This window comes from Schistocerca nitens, chromosome 1 (assembly GCF_023898315.1).
Source record: "Schistocerca nitens isolate TAMUIC-IGC-003100 chromosome 1, iqSchNite1.1, whole genome shotgun sequence".
NCBI lineage: Eukaryota > Metazoa > Arthropoda > Insecta > Orthoptera > Acrididae > Schistocerca > Schistocerca nitens.
This window is the reverse complement of record NC_064614.1, coordinates 355082858-355106263: the sequence shown is the minus strand read 5'-3', so window position 1 is coordinate 355106263 and position 23406 is coordinate 355082858. Positions and strand designations below refer to the sequence as shown.

The 23406-nt window shown below is 46.0% G+C and overlaps 1 protein-coding gene across 1 annotated transcript in view; it reads left to right on the top strand.

The window, feature by feature from the left end:
* The first annotated feature begins 2851 nt into the window (after nucleotides 1–2851).
* LOC126248793 (uncharacterized) overlaps nucleotides 2852–23406 on the top strand; it is a 189537-nt gene continuing 168982 nt past the window's right edge. The window contains exon 1 of the mRNA XM_049950184.1: nucleotides 2852–2965. Within this exon, the coding sequence (XP_049806141.1) occupies nucleotides 2897–2965 (69 nt within the window). The 5' untranslated portion in view covers nucleotides 2852–2896. The remainder of the gene's footprint in view (nucleotides 2966–23406) is intronic.

The window sequence follows — 23406 nt, the reverse complement described above, 5'->3', positions numbered from 1 at the left end:
TTATAGTGTTATTAGTCCTTAGACAAGTATATTCCTTCTTGTTTAGTGAAAAATCATGAATATGTGAGCAGCTAAGATATATGGTAATAATAATCATACTACTATGACAAATCTGCTCTCAAAAAATCAGTTATTATTGTTGTGGTCTTCAGTCCAGAGACTGGTTTGATGCAGCTCTCCATGCTACTCTATCCTGTGCAAGCTCCTTCATCTCCCAGTACCTACTGCAACCTACATCCTTCTGAACCTGTTTAGTGTATTCATCTCTTGATCTCCCTCTACAGTTTTTACCCTCCACACTGCCCTCCTATACTAAATTGGTGATCCCTTGATGCCTCAGAATATGTCCTACCAACCGATCCCTTCTGCTAGTCAAGGAGTGCCACAAATTTCTCTTCTCCCTAATTCTATTCAATACCTCCTCATTAGTTATGTGATCTACCCATCTAATCTTCAGCATTCTTCTGTAGCAACTCATTTCGAAAGCTTCTATCCTCTTCTTGTCCAAACTATTTATCATCCACGTATCACTTCCATACATGGCCACACTCCATACAAATACTTTAAGAAACGACTTCCTGACACTTAAATCCATACTCAATGTTAGCAAATTTCTCTTCTTCAGAAACGCTTTCTTTGCCATTGCCAGTCTACGTTTTATAGCCTGTCTACTTCGACCATCATCAGTTATTTTGCTCCCCAAATAGCAAAACTAATTTATTACTTTAAGCGTCTCACTTCCTAAACTAATACCTTCAGCATCACCCGATTTAAATCGACTACATTCCATTATCCTCGTTTTGATTTTGTTGATGTTCATCTTATATCCTCCTTTCAAGACACTGTCCATTCCCTCCAGCTGTTCTTCCAGATCCTTTCCTGCCTCTGACAGAATTACAGTGTCATCAGCGAACCTCAAAGTTCTTATTTCTTCTCCATGGATTTTAATACCTACTCCGAATTTTTCTTTCGTTTCCTTTACTGCTTGCTCAATATACAGATTGAAAAACATCGGGGATAAGCTACAACCCTGTCTCACTCCCTTCCCAACCACTGTTTCCCTTCCATGCCCCTCGACTCTTATAACTGTAATCTGGTTTCTGTACAAATTGTAAATAGCCTTTCGCACCCTGTATTTTACCCCAGCCACCTTCAGAATTCGAAAGAGAGTATTCCAGTCAACATTGTCAAAAGTTTTCTCTAAGTCTACAAATGCTAGAAACGTAGGTTTGCCTTTCCTTAATCTATTTTCTAAGATAAGTCTTAGGGTCAGTATTGCCTCACGTGTTCCAACATTTCTGCGTAATCCAAACTCTAGGTCGGCTTCTACCAGTTTTTCCGTTCGTCTGTAAAGAATTCGTGTTAGTATGTTGCAGCCAGGGCTTATTAAACTGATGGTTCGGTAATTTTCACATCTGTCAACACCTGCTTTCTTTGGGATTGGAATTATTATAATATTCATGAAGTCTGAGGGTATTTCGCCTGTCTCATACATCTTGCTCACCAGATGGTAGAGTTTTGTCAGGGCTGGCTCTCCCAAGGCTATCAGTAGTTCTAATGGAATATTGTCTACTCTCAGGGCCTTGTTTCGGCTTAGGTCTTTCAGTCTGTCAAACTCTTCACGCAGTATAATATCTCCCATTTCATCTTCGTCTACATCCTCTTCCATTTCCATAATATTGTCCTCAAGTACATCACCCTTGTACAGACCCTCTATATTCTCCTTCCACCTTTCTGCTTTCGCTTCTTTGCTTAGAACTGGGTTTCCACCTGAGCTCTTGATAATCATACAAGTGGTTCTCTTTTCTCCAAAAGTCTCTTTCATTTTTCTATAGGCAATATTTATCTTACCCCTAGTGAGATATGCCTCTACATCCTTACATTTGTCCTCTAGCCATCCCTGCTTAGCCATTTTGCACTTCCTGTCAACCTCATTTTTGAGACGTTTGTATTCCTTTTTGCCTGCTTCATTTTCTGCATTTTTATATTTTCTCCTTTCATCAATTAAAGTCATATCTCTTCTGTTACCCGAGGATTTCTACTAGCCCTCGTCTTTTTACCTACTTGATTGCTGGCTTCACTATTTCATCCCTCAAAGCTACCCATTCTTCTTCTAGTGTATTTCTTTCCCCCATTCCTGTCAATCGTTCCCTAATGCTCTCCTTAAAACTCTCTACAACATCTGGTTCTGTCAGTTTATCCAGGTCCCATCTTCTTAAATTCCCATCTTTTTGCAGTTTCTTCGGTTTTAATCTACAGTTCATAACCAATAGATTGTGGTCAGAGTTCACATCTACCGCCGGAAATGTCTTACAATTTAAAACCTGGTTCCTAAATGTCTGTCTAACCATTATATAATCTATCTGAAACCATAATAGAGGAAAAGATCTTATCTTTTCTTCAGTTAAAGAATTAACAATGTATTAGAATTAATGAACATACACAACTGGTCAATATTCATACTGCTTGTGTAACATTCCTCAGTTTTCTATCGTCTGTTACAATCTCGGTCCCGACTTAAATCTAAAAATAACAGAGAAAGTAGATTCGTTTTACTGGCGCATAAGTAGTTCACTAGTCAACAGTAAAGGTAGAAAACAAGAAACATTCTTCGAATTTCAGCCGTTTAAACAGTATTTCCCATTGCTGTAGTGTATGATATTTCCTGTGAAGAAATCCATAAATAGAAGTATCCCGTGACTAAACAACTTGCGGACGGCTAGCGTTAGTGTCCAAAGACGATGCCCCTGACTGGGTTGCTTAGCGCGTCGTCTCACGAGTTCAGGGTGGCGCTGCTCATGCGGTCCGCTGCCTCAGTTGCGTGTTTACGTTGAAAGCCGAGCGAGCTAGCGACCGAGCGGTACGTTGGAAGATAAGTGAAAGGTTCTTTTAGAGGATGCGACACGTTTTGGTAACACTCATAGTAATCTGTTCTCATGGTGAAGGTGCAGGGTACTACGGACAGGTGAGATATAATCTACTCTATAGTTAAGCTTTTGGCGCTGACATTTGCTCTGTCATCGCAAAAAAAATTTGCATGTGCTGCAAGAAGCGCCACGCAATGATTTGTTAATGGATAAGATTTCTGAACAAATACGTTACTTTGTACAACATATAAATGGAAAAGCAGGGAATGTCTTGTCCCAAATTAGCCACTAATAAATAATTCCTGTCGATTTTATAGGCGTACGGACTTAAGCTGGGCGTATTATATGTTTAAAGGAATCGCGAGAAAATACATTTTTTTAAACATATGTCATGGATACTACTACTGTCAGTGATGGGTAGGTCAATTTTGACGGGGAAAAATCAGGATAAACAATCGTTTTGTCGTTTGCTACATGTAATCTGCCCAATTTCAGTAGAACAATATCCCCTAATTTTAATTGGTTCCGTCGTAATATCGTTTTTCAACATTTATTGAAGTCATACAGTTCTACGTAAAAAAAATTTAACTGTAAACAGTTCTGGCAGGAAAACGACGCGGACGAGTCATTTATGCTGCTAATTTTTGAAAGAAATAAAAATTCACTCGTAGTAAAACTCAACCCCTGGGGAAAGACTGACTTTTGCAGTGTTGAATTGTGTAATGTTTTCTTTGTTGACCAACTTTTGACAGCAACTTGTAAAATTTGTAAGAAAAGTATCAGGAAAGAATGTTTCGTAGTCAGATTTGAATGATTATGTGACATGGGACAGAAGACTACAGTGAAATAAGTAGCTTTAATTACTGCAGAAGAAATAGTATTGCAGGGAAGTAGTTCAAACGATCCACTTTGATAACTCAGTTAAATCGTAAATTTTACCACTCTGTTTTCAGACGAAATTATTATAGTTTATGCACTTGTTCATTGCAATGTCTCCGGCTGTCACAAAATAAATACAAAATGTTGTAGTGAACATCCTATTCTGACAATACCAAACTGGCAGGAACCCCGAAATCGTAACACTTAAGATCGTATATTTTACGAGGGTTTGGTAATCTAGAGTTAAGCGCCAGATAATTCCAATTTGGTTTTAGACGAATACTGCATCGTAGCATTTTTCAGGCGTGTCATTGTTGACACTGCAGTGAAAGCGTGATACAATTGGCAATATTTAGATTGCCTGTTGGGGTCAGACTTAGTGAGTTTTTGCTCGTAAAGGCAATGCCCTCATATTCTGCAGAAGGGAACTTCAAATTGCCCATCCGATAATACTTACATTTTTTCCGAAAATTAGTCTAAGTGAATGGCGTGATGTTTCTCTTGCAAGGGGGTTTAAATCTTACGCATACTGATCCACAGTGTCAATTCTAAACGGCTTCTATCTTGGGCACCTAGCTTCTCCATAGTGTATTTTCATCTATGGACGTCAATCTAATCGTCACTTTTATTTATGCCCTCTTCGATTATAAGTAAAATACCAATCTGGAAGGGTTTTTCTGAAACTTGTCAAATCATACTGCTCCGCTCCGCAGAGTTTCTATACGGTGTGTTCCGTTGAGAACTAAATTTGTGAAATAGATAGATTCCTCCACTTTTATAGCAGACTGAATTACTTTAAATCATTTTTCATTCTTCTGACTGGTTGATGCGGCCCGCCACCAGTTCATCTCCTGTGTAAAGCTTTCCATCTGAGTAGCGATTGCACCCTGCGCCTTAAATTATTTGCTGGACGTACTCAAATCTCTTCCTCTACAGTGTATATCCTCTACCGCTCCCCCTAGAATCATGGAAGTTAGCCGCCGCTACAATAACGGATGTATTATTCTGTCCCTTCTTTTCAGTGTCTTCCATATGTTCCTTTCTTCACCGATGCCGTGGAGAACCTCATTCTTGCGTTATTCATCGAGCGAGCGAGGTGGCGCAGTGGCTAACACGCTGGACTCGCAGTCAGGACGGTTCAAACCGGCGTCCGGCCACCCTGATTTAGGTTTTCCGTGATTTCCCTAAATCGTTTCAGGCAAATGCCGGAATGGTTCCTTTAAAAGGGCACTGCCGATTTCCTTTTCCATCCTTCCCTAATCCGAACTTGTGCTCGGTCTCTAATGACCTCGTTGTCGACGGGACGTTAAACACTAATCTCCTCCTCCAAACCAACCAACCTTATCACTCCACCTAATAAACACTTCTGTACCACCACATCTCAAAGGCTTGGATTCTTCTGTTCTGGTTTTCCCTAGTCTCACTACCATACAATACCGTGCTCCAAATGTACATTCTCAGAAATTTCTTAAGTTAAAACCTATGTTTGAGAGTAGCAGATTTCTCTTGGCGAGGAATGCCTTTGTCGCCAGTTATAGTATACTTTTTAATTTCTCCTTGCTCCGTCCTTCACAAGTTATTTTGCTGCCAAAGTACCAGAATTCGTTAACTTCGTTTTTGTGATCCCCAATTAAGTTTTTCGCTGTTCTCGTTTCTGCTACTTATTACTTTAGTCTTTCTTCGATTTACTCTGTTCATATTCTGTACTCATTACTGTTCATTCCATTCAACATACCCTGCAGTCGTTCTTTCAATGAGGAAGCACTGTCACCAGCGAATCATTATTTCACCCTGAATTTTAATCCCACTCGTGAACCTTTCTTTCATTTCCCTCATTGCTGCTTCGATGTATTGAACAGTAGGGATGGACTACATCCGTCGCACACCCTTCTTGGTTGGAGCACTTCATTCTTGGTCTTTCAATCTTATTGTCACCTCTCGGTTCTTGTATATATTGCATATTACCCGCCTTTTCCTATAGCTTACCCCCCCCCCCCCATTTTTCTCAGTTTCGAACATTTTGCACCATTTTATTGTCGAACGCTTTTTCAAGGTCAACAAATACTATGAACGTCTTGATTTTTCTTCAGTCTCGCTTACAGGGTCCAAATCTATTTTAGACACTGTTAAAACGACATTCCGTATGAGCCACAGCTGCAGCGGCTGCAAAGAAGCTGAAGTATTAGCATTATTATTATTACAATGCTAATTAGCCCAGGCTCATTGTATGGCGCCAGCTAACGTGATATAGTAGCTAGCTGGTGAGAGGACCCGGCTAGAAGAGCAGTGGTGTTGCATGTAGCGGTGTAATGTGGCACTTGACTATGGGTAACAGTTAAGGTGAAACGCCAATTGCACTAATTGCTTGTCCCGTAATTCGTGGTGGCTAGGCTGACTCAGAGGCAGTGTAGCACCGCTTGTGTATATATTTCGAACGAAAAATCACCAAGTTTATTCGAAATATTTAGATGCTTTAAGTTTCTTGTAATCTTTCGGGGCCCCTACACACGCACCAATTTATCGACTGATAGACCAATTTCCTGGCAGGCTACACACATCCCGACTGACTGCACTCAGCGATTACAGCGCATCGAGATGTTTTATCTCAAGTTCATTGTTTGTTCTAAGGGAACCCACTTGCTTTTACACAGAAATTAAAACGGGTTTTTCCTTGGCTATTTTTGAGGTAGCAAGGCAAAAAAAATGGAAAGCTGTGGGCAAAGTGGTTACCGCAAGGAAAGAAATTCAAACACGTTGTGTTATTTAAGCAGCTAGGATCCGATGATTATTCGTAATTATCTAAGAATGGATGAAGCATGCATTCCGCAGCTGCTGAACATCAAACCATTCATAACGAACAAGATTAATAATGAGGTTGTAAGCTGCGAGGAGAGGCTGTTAGATACCTTGATTTCTAGCGACTGACAGTTTAGAGGACCTCAAATTAAGTGCTGTTGTATACCCACAATTTCTAACTACAGTGATTCCTGAAACGTGATGTATAGTTGACTGGAGAATATCATGGTGAAACAAAATAAGTAAAACAAGATGTTCATGTAAGCGTTATTAATTTATGTATATAGCATAAAAGATGGCATGTAAGTTTAAGAAATTCATCGAATTCGAAGAAGACTCCACATAATAAATACAACAGATGCGTAAGAAACGAAGTATTTAGCAAACGTAAGACCACGCTTCGTTCATAGAGGGGTTTGGATACATGAACTTTAACACAACAATGAAGCAAATTTAAGATTCAACGCCCAGTGAACGTAGATATTTTGGTTTTTAGATTTCATCAGAAATAAAACCTAAAAACTGAAACACAGGTCGGCGGACTGTTCTATGTGCCATGCGGAACCATTACGGATTCGTTAAAAAGTGCTTCATTTCTTGCATCTATATTACTGTACCTCTCGCACGACGCGTCTCATAAACATTTGCAGTCTTTTAGTTTTGTCTGCCCCGTACTCTTACACAGTCAAAAGCTTTGCATCACCCCGGTTCCCAGAACTCTAGAAGATAGACATTGACTGTGGATATTGTATCACACAGCTCCTTTGACTGTTCGAAGATGTCACTAAACCCGCCCAAAGATGCAAACAACCATGCATGAGCAGCTCCTGTTAGACGGAGGGGGTCCGACAGCCGATCAGTTCGTCATTCCACCAGGAAGGGGGTCCACGTCAATACCGCTGTTCGATCGCGTCCGCATTGTTACTTTGTGCCAGGAAGGGCTCTCAACAAGGGAAGTGTTCAGGCGTCTCGGAGTGGACCAAAGCGATGTTGTTCGGACATGGAGATATACAGGAACTGTCGATGACATGCCTCGCTCAGGCCGCCCAATGGCTACTACTGCAGTGGATGGCCACTACCTGCGGATTGTGGCTCGGAGGAACCCTGACAGCAACGCCACCATGTTGAATAATGCTTTTCGTGCAGCCATAGGACATAGTGTTAAGACTCAAACTGTGAGCAATAGGCTGCGTGATGCGTAACTTCACTCGCGACGTCCATGGCGAGGTCCATCTTTGCAACCACGACACCATGCAGCGCGGTACAGATGGCCCCAACATGCCGAATGAACCGCTCAGGATTGGCGTAACGTTCTCTTCACTGATAAGTGTCACATATGCCATCAACCAGACAATCGTCGGAGACGTGTTTGGAGGCAACCCGGTCAGGCTGAACGTCTTAGACACGCTGTCCAGTGAGTGCAGCAAGGTGGTTCCCTGAAGTTTTGTGGTAGCATTATGTGGGGCCGATGTATGCCGTCGGTGGTCATGGAAGGCGCCATAAAGGCTGTACGATACGTGAATGCCTTCCTCCGACCGATAGTGCAACAGTATCAGCAGCATATTGGTGAGGCATTCGCCTTCATGGACGACAAATCGCGTCCCCATCGTGTGCATATTGTGAATGACTTCCTTGAGGATAACGGCATCGCTCGACTAGTGGCCAGCATGTTCTCCAGACATGAAACTTATCGAACATGCTTGGGCTAGATTTAAAAAGACTCTATGGACGACATGACCCACGAACCGCTCTGAGGGATCTACCCCAAATCGCCTTTGAGGAGTGGGACAATCTGGTCCAAAAGTGCCTTGATGAACTTGTGGATGGTATGCCACGAGGAATACAGGCATGCATAAATTCAAGAGGACGTGCTATTGGGTATTACAGGTACCGGTGTGTACAGCAATCTGGACCACCACCTCTGAAGGTCTCGCTGTATGGTGGTACAACATGCAATGTGTTGTTTTCATGAGCAGAAAAAAGGGCGGAAATGTTTGTTGATCACTATTCCAATTTTCTGTACAGGTTCTGGAATTCTCGGAACGGAGGTGACGCTAAACAATTTTTGACCTGTGTGTATTAGAACAGCATTTAATCCCGCGCGCATTGGCAGGACTAACTTATCGGAAGGTTGGCACGACCTTTGTCTTTTTCATACCTTGGGGCACGACACCGCTACGCATGGCACAATTTGTTGGGTGGAGTGGTGGTGGTCGGCTGTCGGGTGGTCCTAGCTACCTGACATTACAAGAAATGTTCGTCGAACTGCCAAAACGCCTACACGTGGTACTGGTCGGTGAGTAGGTCGAATGGTTGGTGTAGGGCCCTTTAACATGTTCTGTACGGAATGTTTCCTTAAGGGTATGATATTAACACCACAGACGTTTTTCAAATAAGGTACAGACGTGGATGAAATTCCTTAAAATTTTTTAACAGGAATAATGTCGGAGTATTAAAGCCACCATGGAAGCGAGTGGTACTGTAAATTATAACTGCAGTCTCTAGAACAGAGCCTTAGTTTCGTGTTGTGGACGCGAGTTCAAATGCCAAGGAAGTTTCACACTGCTTAAATTTACACTTCGCACGTTCTAGTAGCGACTCAAATTCACGAATCTTGCAGCAAAATTGAATCATATTTTCCGTGAGCTAATATGGGTACAGGTTATACTAGATAACCGGAATAAATAATGGGTTACTTTTACCGACCCCTGACTCAGTTGCTTAAAGGTTGAAAGAAACCTTGAGTATCATCTCAAATAGGAACTATAATTATGTAATTGTAATTGGTGGTGACTTTAATGTACCCTCGATATGTTGGATGATGAAAGCCAGTGGTAGGTATAGAATATCGTCACTAAAAGGAATCTGTTAAACTTCGGTTACACCATAAATCGCACAAATATAAAGACTGCCAGCTCAATTCCAACGGGTAACCATACAGAGAACTTAAATTGTAGCTATCACATAGAACACGTGGCTGGGAAGGCGAACCGAAGAATTCACTTCATTGGTGAACCCACAAAAGATGCAACAGATATACTAAACAGACTGCCTACACTCTTGTCCATCCTCTGCTAGAGTATGCTGTGCAGTATGAGATGTTTACCAGATGGGATTGACGGAGGAGTTGAAAAATTTAAAAAATGGGAGCTAGTTTTGTATTACCAAGAAGTAGGAGTGTCACAGATACGATGCCCCCTCCAGGGAGCATGCCACTCTTTGGTGGGTTTGTGATTGGCCACCACGGGGACACAGCCTTCGCAGCATCTATTCCCTTCTGTGCTACATCTCCCCTCTTGCTATTATGTTTCCCCTTCCTTGGGAAGCATGTCTGGGGTTTTATTGGGAATGTTTCGCATTTTCTGTCACTGACATAAGAACGGTATCACCACAGTTTTCCGTTCCCTTTTCCTTTCCTTGTCTCCTTTCTCCTCTCGTTCTTCCACTTCGGCATTTGAGGTTCCTCTTTTTCTTCTTCCTCCTCCCTGTGCACTCCTGAAGGCTGGCCCTAACATCTGACGCATAACTGGTGACTGGGAACGCGTAATTTCCAGCCCTGGGTCAACAAGTATGGTGCTCATGTAGCCCCAGTACAGGCCAGGCCCAGGGAGGGGTCATTGCCTGAGCTGCTACGTTCCCAAATCGGCGATTGGTCCCCCTGTCAGGTGTGCTGGAGGTGTGACATGAGATGTGACCTAAGGCAGGTGCACGCCTTTGTGAAGGGGCCCCCCAGTTGGAAGAAGCGCTCCATTGGAGATGTTGGCAATCATGGGGATTTTCCTGCAGTGAGTCAATTATCTTCACTCTCAACGTCTATAAAACGTAAACATAATGTGTGTAAAGATTCAAAGACCCTTCCTGTTGCACCACAGTTTCTCGTGGTCTCACGTATGGAAGACGGTCAGTCCTTTCCACTGTAAATCCGTTTCTTGTTCAGAAAGATGTTGACGCACTTGCCGACCCTGTTAAATCCTGCTCTAGTTGGCGGAATGGCACTTTGCTTTTGGAGAATACTTCTGACTCTCAAGTGCAACTGCTTGCCACCTCCCATAACCATGAATACCCTGTTCATGTCGAGGCCCATAGAACTTAGAATTCTTCCCGTGGTGTTATTTAACCTATGCTGCTCGACAGTCTGATGCCGAAATACCATCTTACCTCTCTGATCAGGGTGTCATTGCCGTCCATCGTCTAATGAGAAAGGTAGATTCCTGGTTAGTGCCCACGTGTAATCTTTCTCTCACCTTTTAGAGGGTGGTGCTTTCGTCCAAGATCAAAGCAGGCTATGAAATTATCACAGACTGGCCGTACATTCTGAACCTGATGGGCTGATACAGTGTCATCGTTTCAACCACACTAGAAGTCTTGTCGACACCCAGCCAAATGTGTAACCTGTGGTAGGATGTGCACGAGAGCAATTCTTTGCCTCCTTTCCTCCGCTATATCAACTGCAATGGCGGCCATGCTGTCTTCTCTCAGGATTGTTCCATGTATCTTGATGAGTGGGCTGTCCAGGAGATCTGGGTAAAGGAAAAAGTGCCTTACCCAGTCGCTCGCAAGAAATTGCCTAGTCGCGGACCCTGCATTTTCCCGTCTGGCACCTATAATTCTGTTCTTGTTACACCTTGCTCCATGGACATGTCCACGCAGACATACGACCTCCAATTCAGTTCTGAGGTTGTGAAATCGCCCAGTGTCAAGGTAGCATCGCTATCCCCCCATCCAGCTGTGCAACAAGCCATCAAACTCTCGCCTCAAGGGCAAAGCCACCATCTACCCAACTGTAGGCCAGAAAGGGCAGTAGTAGTTCTCCCATGAACACTTCCTATGTCCTTCCAGCCAACCAATGCCCGAGTCTTCCTCTAGCCAAAAAAGTTCGAAGTCCACCAAAGACAGTCTTCTCCTTCACTGACTCAAAGATCCTCTTTGACAGTGTCGCCAGGTGATACTGTAGCCTGGCCGCTCCTTGTCGCCAGTGCACACCACCAACCTTTTCTCAGCATTGGACTCTACAGACTGACCGCACAAGAAAGCCTAGGCTTCTGTGGACACCATGGAGCAGGATCCTTCTGCTTCTGTGCCCCATAGCGGCGACTGTTTCACAGGCTGTCACTCGGCAGCTGCCGAGGTGACACCCATACATGACTTCATGGCTCTCATTCAATGGAACATTCAGGGCCATTGGTTCCACAAAGAGGATTTACAGCTGCTTTTAGAATCGTAGCATCCCCTTTTACTCTGCCTTCAGGAAACGAAATAGCGCCCTCACAACTGCTTTGGGGTTTCACATTTCTTGGAAATGTGCCCTCTGCCCAGAAGCAGTTGTACGTGTTAAGCAGAAACTGCTTACACGAAAGGTGCTGCAACACCTTCACCCTGAGGTCGGTATTCCATCTTGTTGGGGCATCACGCTGCTCATACAGGATAACATTTATAATCAACCCATCTCCCTGCCTACCCATCTTCAAGCTGTTGCAGTTTGCCTTTTCCTTCCCCATCTGACTTCTTCCCTCTGTACCATTCATGTCCCTCTGTCATTCGATGTCAACAGGGAAGACTAACTTGAGCTTTTTGGTCAGCTACCTCCCCCATTGCTGCTACTTGGTGACTTTAATGCACATCATCCCCTTCGGGGTTCTCCTAGAACCTGTCAGAGGTGCTCTCTTGGCTGACCGCCTTAATCAACTTAACCTCTTCTGCCTTAACACTAGAGCACCCTCTTTTCTTTCAGTCTCCTCGCACACCTATTCCCATTTGGACCTATCCTTCTGCACTGCCCAGCTTGCCCATTGTCTTGCGTGGACTGTTAAGACACCTACTCGGACGACCATTTTCTGTGTGCTATCCATTTGCCGACTCCTACCCCATCTGTGTGCACACTCAAATGGCAGCTTACTAAGGATAACTGGCAGTATTACTCCTCTCTGGCGACCTTCGAGGAACAAAGTTCCCCAGTTGTGTTGACCGGGTGGAATATCTCACAAGCGTTATCCTTACTGCTGTAGAACGTTCCATTCCTCTCACTTCCTCTTCACCACGTCGTGTCCCAGTCCCTTGGTGGACTGAGGCATGCTGTGACGCAAATGGAGATGTTCTCTCCGCGTTTTTAACTGTCATCCTACGAAGGCAAACTGCACTCATTAGAAACAGATACATTCAGTGTTGTCACGGTCTTCGGGATAGCAAAAGAGCTAGCTGGATTTCATTCACTAGTTCTTTCAACAGTTCCTCCCTTCCTCTGCCGTGTGGGCCAACCCCCGACGGCTCTGTGGGACCAAGATCTATTCCTCATTTTCCGGCCTGACAGTAGCAGACGATGTCGTTTTGGGCCATATTGCTATATCAAACACCTTGGGCCGCCATTTTGCGGACATTTCGAGCTCTTCCCACAATCACCCTGCCTTCCTCCATCGGAAACGAGCGGAGGTGGCTCGTGCGATATGTTTCTCTTCTCCGAATCGAGTGCTACAATGCCACATTTTCTATGAAGGAGCCAGATCATATTCTCAGTTCATCCCGAGACCTCGGCCCCAGGGCCAGATGCCATCCACATTTAGATGTTGCAGCACCTTTCGTACAAGCACTTTCTGCATAACACGTACAACTGCTTCTGGGCAGAGGGCACATTTCCCGGAAGTAAGCGTGAAACCACCATCATACCCATACCTAAGCCCGGTAAGGACAAAAACCTTCTTTCTAGCTACCGCTCCCACCTCTCAACAGCTGCGTTTGCCAGGTGATGGAATGCATGATTGATGGCTGGCTGGTAAGGTGACTCGAGTCTTGAAATTTACTGACGAATACACAGTGTGGATTTCGAGCGCGGTGTTCTCCAGTTTACAATCTCGTTACTTTGTCCACCCATGTCATGACTCCCAGGCTGTGGCTGTGTTTTTCGATTTGTAAAAGGCCTAGGACACCTACTGGAGAACTGGTATTCTCTGTACTTTTTTCACGTGGGGGCTTCCATGGCTACTTGCTGTTTCCTTCAGGAATTTTTAAGACAGTTTTCAAAGTGCGTGTACATTCTACCCTGTCGGACGCCTTTATCCAGGAAAATGGTCTCTCAGGGTTCTGTCCTGAGCGTCGTCTTTGCTATCGCTGTTAACCCTGTAATGGCCTGTTTACCGCCGGGCATTGCTGGCTCCATTTTTGATGACGATTTTGTCATCTATTGCAGTTCTCCACGGGCCTGCCTCACTGAGCGGCGTCTTCAGCGATGTGTTGGTCTATATATACTCCTGGGGCGTCGACAATGGCTTTCGCTGTTCCACTGACAAATCCGTCTGTGTGAATTTCTGGCGACGCGAGTAGTTTCTTCCACCATCTTTACATCTTGGACCTGTTGCCCTTCCGTTCGTTTAAACTACAAAATTCCCAGGACTCATGCTCTATAGGGAACTCTCTTGGTCCTCCCATGTGTTTTACGTGGAAACCCACTGTACGTGGTTCCTCAATGCCCTATATGTCGTCATTGGTACTTTCTGGGGTACCGATCGAACCACCCTCCTCAGTTTGTAGCGGTCCCTTGTCTGTTCGAAATACGACTAGGGGTGCCTAGTTTATGTATTTGCACGTCTCTTTCATGCTGCCATACCACTATCCATCATTGTCGTATCCGTTTGGCCACTTTTGCCTTTTACACTAGCCTGGTTGAGAGTTTGCATGCTGTAGCTGCAGAAGTACCACCATGCTTCCACAGTGACTTTCTCCTCAGTGGGTATACATGCCGTCTGTCTGCCATGTGTGGTCTCCCATCCTATGCCTCCTTCAATGACTCCTTTGATCGCCAGTATGGTGAGTGTCCCTCTTCTGTTACCTTCTAGAGTCCACTTTTGGCACTTGCTATGGTGGCTAGACTTCACACTACCTGCAACATTCCCGGTAGATACGAACTCACCACCTTGGCACCATGAAGCGGCCAATGTTAACCTTGGCCTTCATTCGCTTCCTAAGCACACTACTCCATCCTCCCTCTATCGCCTTCAGATTCACGACCTACGCATGGAACTTCATGATAGTACCCTTGTGTACACCGATGGCTCTCGGACTGACTGGAGGCGGGGATAGTCATTGGCGCCCGCGTCTTTCGATATTGGCTTCTGGCAAACTGCTCAGTCTTTACAGCCAAGCTCTTCACCCTGTATCTGGCCACGGAGTATATTTAGCGAGACAGACTTTCCAACTGTGTCCTGCTCACTCACTCAGCGTCCGTTAGCGCAGTGGGTCCAGGAAACCTGTCACTTGCTGACTCTTGGTGGAGCCAGTGTGATGTTTCTGTGGGCTCCTGGCTATGTTGGTCTGCCAGGAAACGAGGCTGCTTGCGCTGCTGCCAACGCTGCAGTCCTACCTCAGCCCGTCCCCCAGGGGGGTCCACAACTCTTTTGTGGATACGTGCATGGCGAGCACAGGGCCCCAAGCTATTGCAGCCTTCTTTCTCTCCAGGGATGCATTTCCTTCCCCTTCCCCTCCTTTCCCCTCCTTGCTCCTTTCCCGTCCCCCTCTCCTCTCCCTCTCTTGGTGTCCTTGCTTATGTTGGCCCCCACTATCCTCCTGGTTCTGTTGGTTTTACAATTCGGCTTTGTTGCGTAATCATCTCCTCCTTCCCCTTCCCCTCCTTTCCCCTCCTTGCTCCTTTCCCCTCCTTGCTCCTTTCCCATCCCCCTCTCCTCTCCCTCTCTTGGTGTCCTTGCTTATGTTGGCCCCCACTATCCTCCTGGTTCTGTTGGTTTTACAATTCGGCTTTGTTGCGTAATCATCTCCTCCTTTTGGCATTCCTTGGTCCCTCTCTGGGGTTTGACCTCCATTACAAAATTTCTCCTCCGTAGTGTGAGCCATTTGGGAAAGAGCACCTTACCTAGTGTCTCCGACGTGTGCCCTCCTCGTACATTCCACCTCTTCTTTCACGTCGTTGTCTGATGCTAAGGTGCATAGCCAGCACGGTAGCCAGCCCGTGTGGTGGGGTCGCTATGTACCCTTTTGGTTGAGCCCACTGAACAGAGGGATCACACTTCTGATACCTGAGCTGTGACCTCCTCATGCATGCCTTGGAGTGGTTGCTCGTCATCCTGGAGCATCGGAACTCCCGGAAATGGCCGCCGTGCCAGACGGCCCTTGCTGTTGCTGGGTGGCGCCCGTGAGGAGAGCCCCTGATCGGAGTGGGTGGTATCAGGGCGGACGCTATGCACATGAAACGCATACGGGTCCAGAACTCTGGCCGTTCTTCTGTGGCTGTCTCTCTGTGTGGAACTGGTTCTTAAAGTGCTGCTTCTCTTTCCCCTTCGGCCTTCCCTTCCATGGCTACCCCCTGGGAAGAGGGTCAGGGGGTGAAACCTTTCCCCCATTATCTAGTTTGCACCAGGACTGATGGAGATACTTTCACCAATACCAAACATTTATTCTTTGTGGAACACATTGAAGACAAGTTTGGCGAAGTGGACTCCCTGAGCAAGATGCAGTTGGCTTCGTTGCTGATCAAAACTGCTTCAGCTGCCCAATCTGCGGCCCTTCGCACCTGTACCCATCTTGGCACAATTCCTGTGTCCATGACCACCCACCAGTCTCTAAATATGGTACAAGGTGTGATTTTTCACAGGGACCTCATCCTTCAAACTGATGAGGAACTTCGGGACAATCTCGGACGGCCGGGTGTTCACTTTGTTCGGCGTGTTCAGAAGGGTCCTAAAGACAATCGCATTGATACTGGTGCCTTCATCCTGGCCTTTGAAGGGGATACCCTCCCTGAGAAAGTTAAGATTATGGTTTATCGATGTGATGTGAAGCCGTACATCCCACCTCCTATGAGGTGTTTTAAGTGCTTGCGTTTTGGACACTTCTTCCTGCTGTTCACAGGCCCCTCTCTGTGGTGACTGTGGACGTCCACTCCATGAGGGGAGTCCCTGTGTTCCCCTTCCTGTGTGTGTAAATTGTCATGGTAGTCATTCTCCACGTTCACCAGACTGCCCAGTATATAAGAAGGAAAAGAAGATACAGGAGTATAAGTCCCTCGATCGTTTAACCTACACAGAGGCCCGTAAGAAATATACACGTCTTCACCCTGTGTCCATGACATCTAGTTATGCCTTGGTTACATCTTCACCCCTTCATCTTCACCCCTTCCTCCCCCTTCCTTACCCCCATCCCGGACCACTCTCCTTCCCCCCTCCCCTGCAGCTCCCACACCTTCTCCTCTGGGCGCTGCTCCCCCTCCCCAGCCGGAGAAGTGTCCCACTCCTTCGGCGTCTGCCGGTCAAGGGCGCCTCTCCTGGGATGCCCCTTCCCGGCACCTTCCAGGCCAAAGGTCTGCTGCTGCGTGACGACTGCGAGAGCCGCGGTATGTCGGCCCCCAGGTCGCCCGGTCTCTTTCTGTTCCTGATCTTGCTGCAGCTGGCTCCTTTATGCCACACAGCCCTCCTCGATCTCAGCCTGAAAAGAAGAAGAAACGTAAGTCCCGGGACAAAGAGCCTCTGGTTTCACTGGAGGTCCCTTCCCCGACTTCACAACCGGATTCTGACCTGTCGTTCATGGATGTCGCCCCCTCCTTGTCGGTGATGGGTGGGGACCCGGCGGTATGACAAGCTTTAGCGTGTTCAGCCCCCATTTAAATCATCGTTCTGTGGCTCTCCAATGGAATTGTAATGGATACTATCGTCACCTTTCGGAATTGAAATCCCTTCTTTCGTCCTACTCTGCAGCTTGTGTGGTTCTCCAGGAATCTCATTTTACTGATGCTCACTCACCGACCCTCCGTGGGTTCCATGTTTTCTGTCGAAATCGGATTGGACTCCTGTGAGCTTCTGGTGGCGTTTGTACGTTGGTCCGTACAGACATTGCTAGCACGTGGATTCCTCTTCAAACTACATTGGAAGTGGTTGCTGTTAGGGTCCACTTAGACTCTGTGGTCACAGTTTGCAATCTTTATCTCCCTCCTGACAGGACTCTTACACCTGCTGCCTTAACTGTCCTTCAGCAACTTCCTTCTCCCTTCCTCCTCCTTGGGATTTTAATGCTCATCATCCCTTGTGGGGCAGTGCCTTTCTGTCTAGACGAGGTCTTCTTATAGACCAGTTTATTGCAGACCACGACTTGTGCTTCTTAATGATGGCTCCCCTACTCATTTCAGTGCTGGTCATGGTACCTTTTCTGCCATTGATCTTTCTCTTTCTTCTCCCTCTCTCCTCCATTCATTACACTGGTCGCCACACGACGACCTTTGTGATAGTGACCATTTCCCGTTGATTATCTCGCTCCCTTCCCGCTCCCCGGTGGACAAGTTACCTCGTTGGTCTTTCCAACGTGCCGATTGGCCTCTATACACTGCACAGGTCGTGTTTTCTCCCTCTATGTGGGGTTGTATTGATGACGTCCTACGTGACGTGTCTGACGCGATTGTTCGCGCTGCTAGCCTTGCTGTCCCGCGCTCATCTGGGCCATTTCGTCGCCGGCAAGTCCCATGGTGGAGTACGGCCATTGCTATCCGTGATCGCCGTCGAGCTTTGCAACACTTTAAGAGGCACCCATCCGTAGCCAGCCTTACTACCTTTAAACGCCTCCGCGCTAAAGCCCGTTATTTAATCAAACAGAGCAAGTGGATATGTTGGGAACGATTCGTTTCTTCCCTTGGTTCTACTGTCCCCCTGTCACGGGTATGGGCTACACTTCGCTCTCTCCAAGGTTGCCATTGGCAGTCCACCCTCCCAGGTCTTCACCTCCCAGATGGCCTTTGTTCAGACCCATTAGTTCTTGCAGAACATCTTCCGACCCATTTTGCAGTGGCATCAGCATCAGCCTCCTATCCAGCTGCTTTCCTTCACCAGAAACAGCGGACTGAAGCTTCCACCTTATGTTTCACCCCTTGTGAGTCAGAATCTTACAACAAACCTTTTACTGAATGGGAATTTCTTTCTGCTCTATCTTCTCATGATATGTCCCCTGGCCCAGATTCCATTCATAACCAACGGCTTCAACATCTCAGTGCTCCACAACGGCAACATCTTCTTTGGGTGTTTAACCGTATCTGGCTCCAGGGTGACTTCCCTTCTCAGTGGAGGGATAGCATCGTGGTTCCTGTCCTTAAGCCTGGTAAGAACCCCCTATCTGTTGACAGCTATCGGCCAATTAGTTTGACCAATGTTGTTTGTAAGTTACTTGAATTTGGATGGTAGCCCGTCGGCTCAATTGGGTCCTCGAATCTCAGGATCTATTGTCCCCTTACCAGTGTGGCTTTCGAGAGGGACGGTCTCCAATCGATCATTTACTTCGCTTGGAATCCGCAGTTCGGCAGGCTTTTTCCCAGCGCCGCCATTTGGTTGCAGTGTTTTTTGACCTTCGCAAGGCCTATGACATGGCTTGGCGCCATCACATCTTACTTACCCTTCATCAGTGGGGTCTTCGGGGCCCACTCCAGATTTTTATCCGCCAGTTCCTGTTCCATCGTTCATTCAGAGTTCGAGTTGGTACTGTTTTTAGTTCTCCACGGACCCAGGAGACAGGCATCCCACAGGGTTCTGTCGAGTGTCCTTTTCCTCATTGCTATCGATGGACTTGTGGCCTCTGTCGGTCCCTTGGTCACCCCTGCCCTGTATGTGGATGATTTCTGCATTTGGGTTAGTTCCTCCTCGATGGCATCTGCAGAACGGCTGCTCCAAGGAGCTATACGGCGTGCCTCTGCATGGACCCTCTCACAGGTTTCAATTCTCTCCTTCAAAATCACGGGTGATCCACTTCTGTCGCCGTACTACGATCCACCCTAATCCAGAGCTCTATCTCGATGCACACCAATTGCCTGTGGTCCCACAGTTTCGTTTCCTGGGTCTTCTTTTCGACAACAAGCTCACTTGGCTGCCCCATATCAGACTCCTGAAGGTAGGATGTTTCCGTTAACTCAATGTCCTTCGCTTCCTTGCCCACTCCTCTTGGGGTGCGGACCGTTCCCTTCTTCTCCGTCTTTATTGTGCTCTAGTTCTGTCTCGCTTGGACTATGGTTGTCAAGTTTGTGGTTCAGCTGCTCCTTCCACACTGCACATGCTGGATCCAGTCCACCATCGTGGTATCCATTTGGCCACCGGTGCCTTCCCTACTAGCGCTGTTGATAGTCTCCTGGTTGAAGCTGTGATCCCCCCCCCCCTTTCCGTTCGGCGGTCCCAGCTTCTGGTGTCTTATGCACTCGCTATCCGTTCCTCTCCCACTCATCCTTCCTATTCTATCCTGTTCCCAGACCATGGACGTCGCCCATCCAACTCCCGCCCACGGGAGGGTTTACCGGTTGGGCTCCACCTAGCGTCTCTCTCTGCCGTGATTTTCAGCTTCCTTCTTTGTCCGGTCTTCCTCGGCTCCCCCCCCCCCTCCCCCCCTGGTTAGTTCCTCAGCCTCGAATTTGGATGGATCTCCGCCGAGGTCCGAAAGATTCCATCCCCACCGGTGGTGTTCCATTCCTTTTTCCGCCAAATTTTATGGGAGTTTCGGGATGCTGTTGTTTTTTACACTGATGGCTCTAAATCTGCTGATCATGTGGGGTATGCCTTCACGTCCTCTGTTGGAACGGAAAATCATCTGCTGCCACTAACATATGGGGTGTTTACTGCGGAATTGATGGCAATTTCCCAGGCCCTTACCTTTATTAAACAGTCCCAACACAACCGCGTTTTGTTATGTACGGACTCGATGAGTGGCCTTCTTGCTATTGACTGGTGTTTTTCGCGCCATCCCTTGGTCTCTGCCATCCATGACCATCTCGCTGATATTCACCGTGCTGTTTGTTCCATTGACTTCCTTTGGGTCCCTCACCATGTGGGTATCCCGGGTAATGAGCTCGCTGATCGTTTGGCTGGGGGAGCAGTCATTTACCCCCCGTTTTCTGTAACCCCGCCTGCAGTGGATTTATGGCTTCATATCAAATCCCACTTCACAGTCATGGGCCAATTCTTGAGAGGCTACTCCCCTGTCTAATAAACTTCGTGCGATTAAGGTGACACCAGGCCCGTGGCGTTCTTCCTTTCACCTCTCCCGAAAGGACACTACCACACTGTGTCGTCTCCACATTGGCCATACAAGGCTGACCCATGGTTTTCTTTTGTGTGATGAGCCACCCCCACTTTGTGGTTGTGGAGCCTTCCAGTCAGTAGCCCACATTTTGGTTGAATGCACCCTTCTTTTGGCTCTGCGTGCTAAGTACGGACTCCCCCACACTTTACCTTTGATGTTGGCTGATGATTCCCGGATGGTCTTTCTGGTTCTCGGTTTCCTCCAGGAAAGTGGTTTTTATTCTCAGTTTTAAGGTTTTTAATCTCTCTCTGGTGTTGGGGCAGGGCGGTGAGTGTTTAGGTGTCTCCCACTGTATGCCGTGTTCGGAGGTTCCCGATTCACCTCCCTGACCCAGATCCTCTTTTCTTCCCCTTTTACTCTGTTTTTACCCTTTTTTTTTAAAAAGGATTGGTTAGTCTCCTTTTCCCATACGTACTTCTACATTCTAGCGGTTGCACCTTTTAAGTCACAGGTGGTCTTGCCTATGCTGCTTCAGCATAGTGTTGGGTTCGTTCTCTTGCTGACTTCCCTCATTCTGTTTTTCCCATTGACAACATGACTGCCCTTTTACGTTTTTAGCTTTTTCCCTTTTATTGTTCTGACTTTCTTGAGATGTCCCATTAGCGGAATGGACCATATTTGAAACAAGGGACTGATGACCTTGCTGTTTGAACCCTTAAACCTCAAACAACCAACCAACCAACCAACCTACCTCAGCCTGCTAGTACTTATATTCCCTCCGATGACCTTGGTGCTGCCGTCTATCAGGTCGTGGTGTCCCTTTGCCATCGCTAATGGTCTTTCCTTCACAGGATTAAGCTTTGGCTTATTAAGCCTCTCCCAGCGGCTTGGACGACCTCCTCTCGGCCTTCACGCCGTGAGGTCATTTTAACTAGGCTGCGTATTGGGCACTGCCTTTTTAGAGGGAGGGGGCGAGGGGGGAAGGGTGAGAGAGAAGCTGGAAGTCTGACTTCGTTTTGCACATAATTAAAACCACACATTAATCACTGTTAGTCCATTGTGTATTTTTATCCTTACAGTAAGATAAGTAACATTTAGATAGCGTAACTTCCGCGCTTTTATGTAACCAAAGCAATTACTTTTGATGCAAGTACAGTTTACATGCAGATACATAAAAATATGTGATAATTATATTTTACTCAATATAACATTCATCATGATCAAGGGCAACAGTTTCCTGTTCATAGATGTGATAGTTGTTTATGAATAACAAACATTTCATGTAAGTTCGACGAAATATTGAAGCGAATGTTTGATAAATTTGTTTTTCTGTTTTTTATTTTACCTTGTTGTTGAGGAAATTTTCTGGTGCTATGAGAAATTTGTGTTTTTATTTTTACAACAATCATCTGTTTCACGCTACAAATAGTTTTAGAATAAAACCTGAATAAACATTCACAATTTCAATTTCGCTATAAGCAGTTTATTTTTGAGTAACAGACAGGCGATAAATAAGTCGAACAAAAATGTTCTGTAGATACATCCTGTCAGTTTCTAGAGTGTTCATGCTTCCGGTTTTTAAGTGAAACTAGTAGGACACTGATCGTACGTGTAAAGAAAGTGTTCCTTATGATGCAACGCCAGACTGGTATGCAATACACCCAACATACAGGTAAAGTATGTTCGACCTTAAATGACCAAAGATATTAGAAAACTGTGCGTAGTCTAGGCTTACTTATGATTGCATAGGGTAACCTATGGCAGCGTTAGAACTCTATTGCTAATGAACGCGTCACCAAGAAGACGTTATACATTAATCTTCCTTGCTTCAGTTTGAAAAATTTAGAGCGTTGCAAGTAAAGCCTCAAAATGATATGAACGAGGTAAATGTAAAGATATTGGTACTCAGCGAGCAGCTTTATAAGCTCAACATGTGTAACAAGTGAAAACTGTGTGCCAGATCTGTTCAAACCCCAACGGCCTTCCTTTCGAGCGGGACTGCGAATGAACCAAATCAGATAATCTCGTTGCAGGCTTGTCTGTTCCCTTCCAATGACGATGCATCTCCTGCAGTTGTCGGCGTAAGTGGATCCCTTCGAACTACCACGGGCTGGGAGTGGCAACTTTACGTGCCTGTCTCAGCCAATAACGTAACGCGATTTTATAAACGTCTCTATGGCAATGCCTCTGTGGTGTCAGTTATATAGATTGCTATTGTTTACACCTGCAGCTATTTGTACTTCACTGCTGAGCTGGCAAGTGCTCCAAGCTGTCAGGGATCGTCTGTATCGACTACCGCTGGTAGCGTTGTATGTGGTTTTTTCGATCTCAGTATAATGAGCAATAGAAACACAACAGACTCAGTGTACCATGATTATTTTCCATTTGGCATCGCACTGCGACTAATATAGAAAATATGATCCTAAGGCGAGAGGTTGAGAAAATATTGACAACTTACTCTTGTTTCCAATACATTGAAGCATCTACCTTCATAATCAGCAAACCACTGAAGTGTATGGTAGCAGGTGTTTCCCCTTTGTACCACGGTATTAGTTTATTCCTGTTCCGTTTGTGTGGAATGCAGACGAGTGTGCTTGAATGTGTGGCTATTAGTCTAATATTGTCACTGCAGTTGCTGTGGGAGCAATATGCAGGGGCTGTGGAATATTCTAGATTTCAGTCTCAATGTTAGTTCGAGACTTTGAGGGTTTCATAGGAGGTCTGAAATCTCTCAAGCGCCTGCCAGCTCATGTTTTTCATTATCTGTGATGCTCTCCAGTCGGCCAAATAAGTACCTCCGAACATTTGTGCCAGCCTTCCTTGTAAATACTCATATTTCCTGTTAATTCTGTTATGTATCAGAATGGGTAATACATAATAG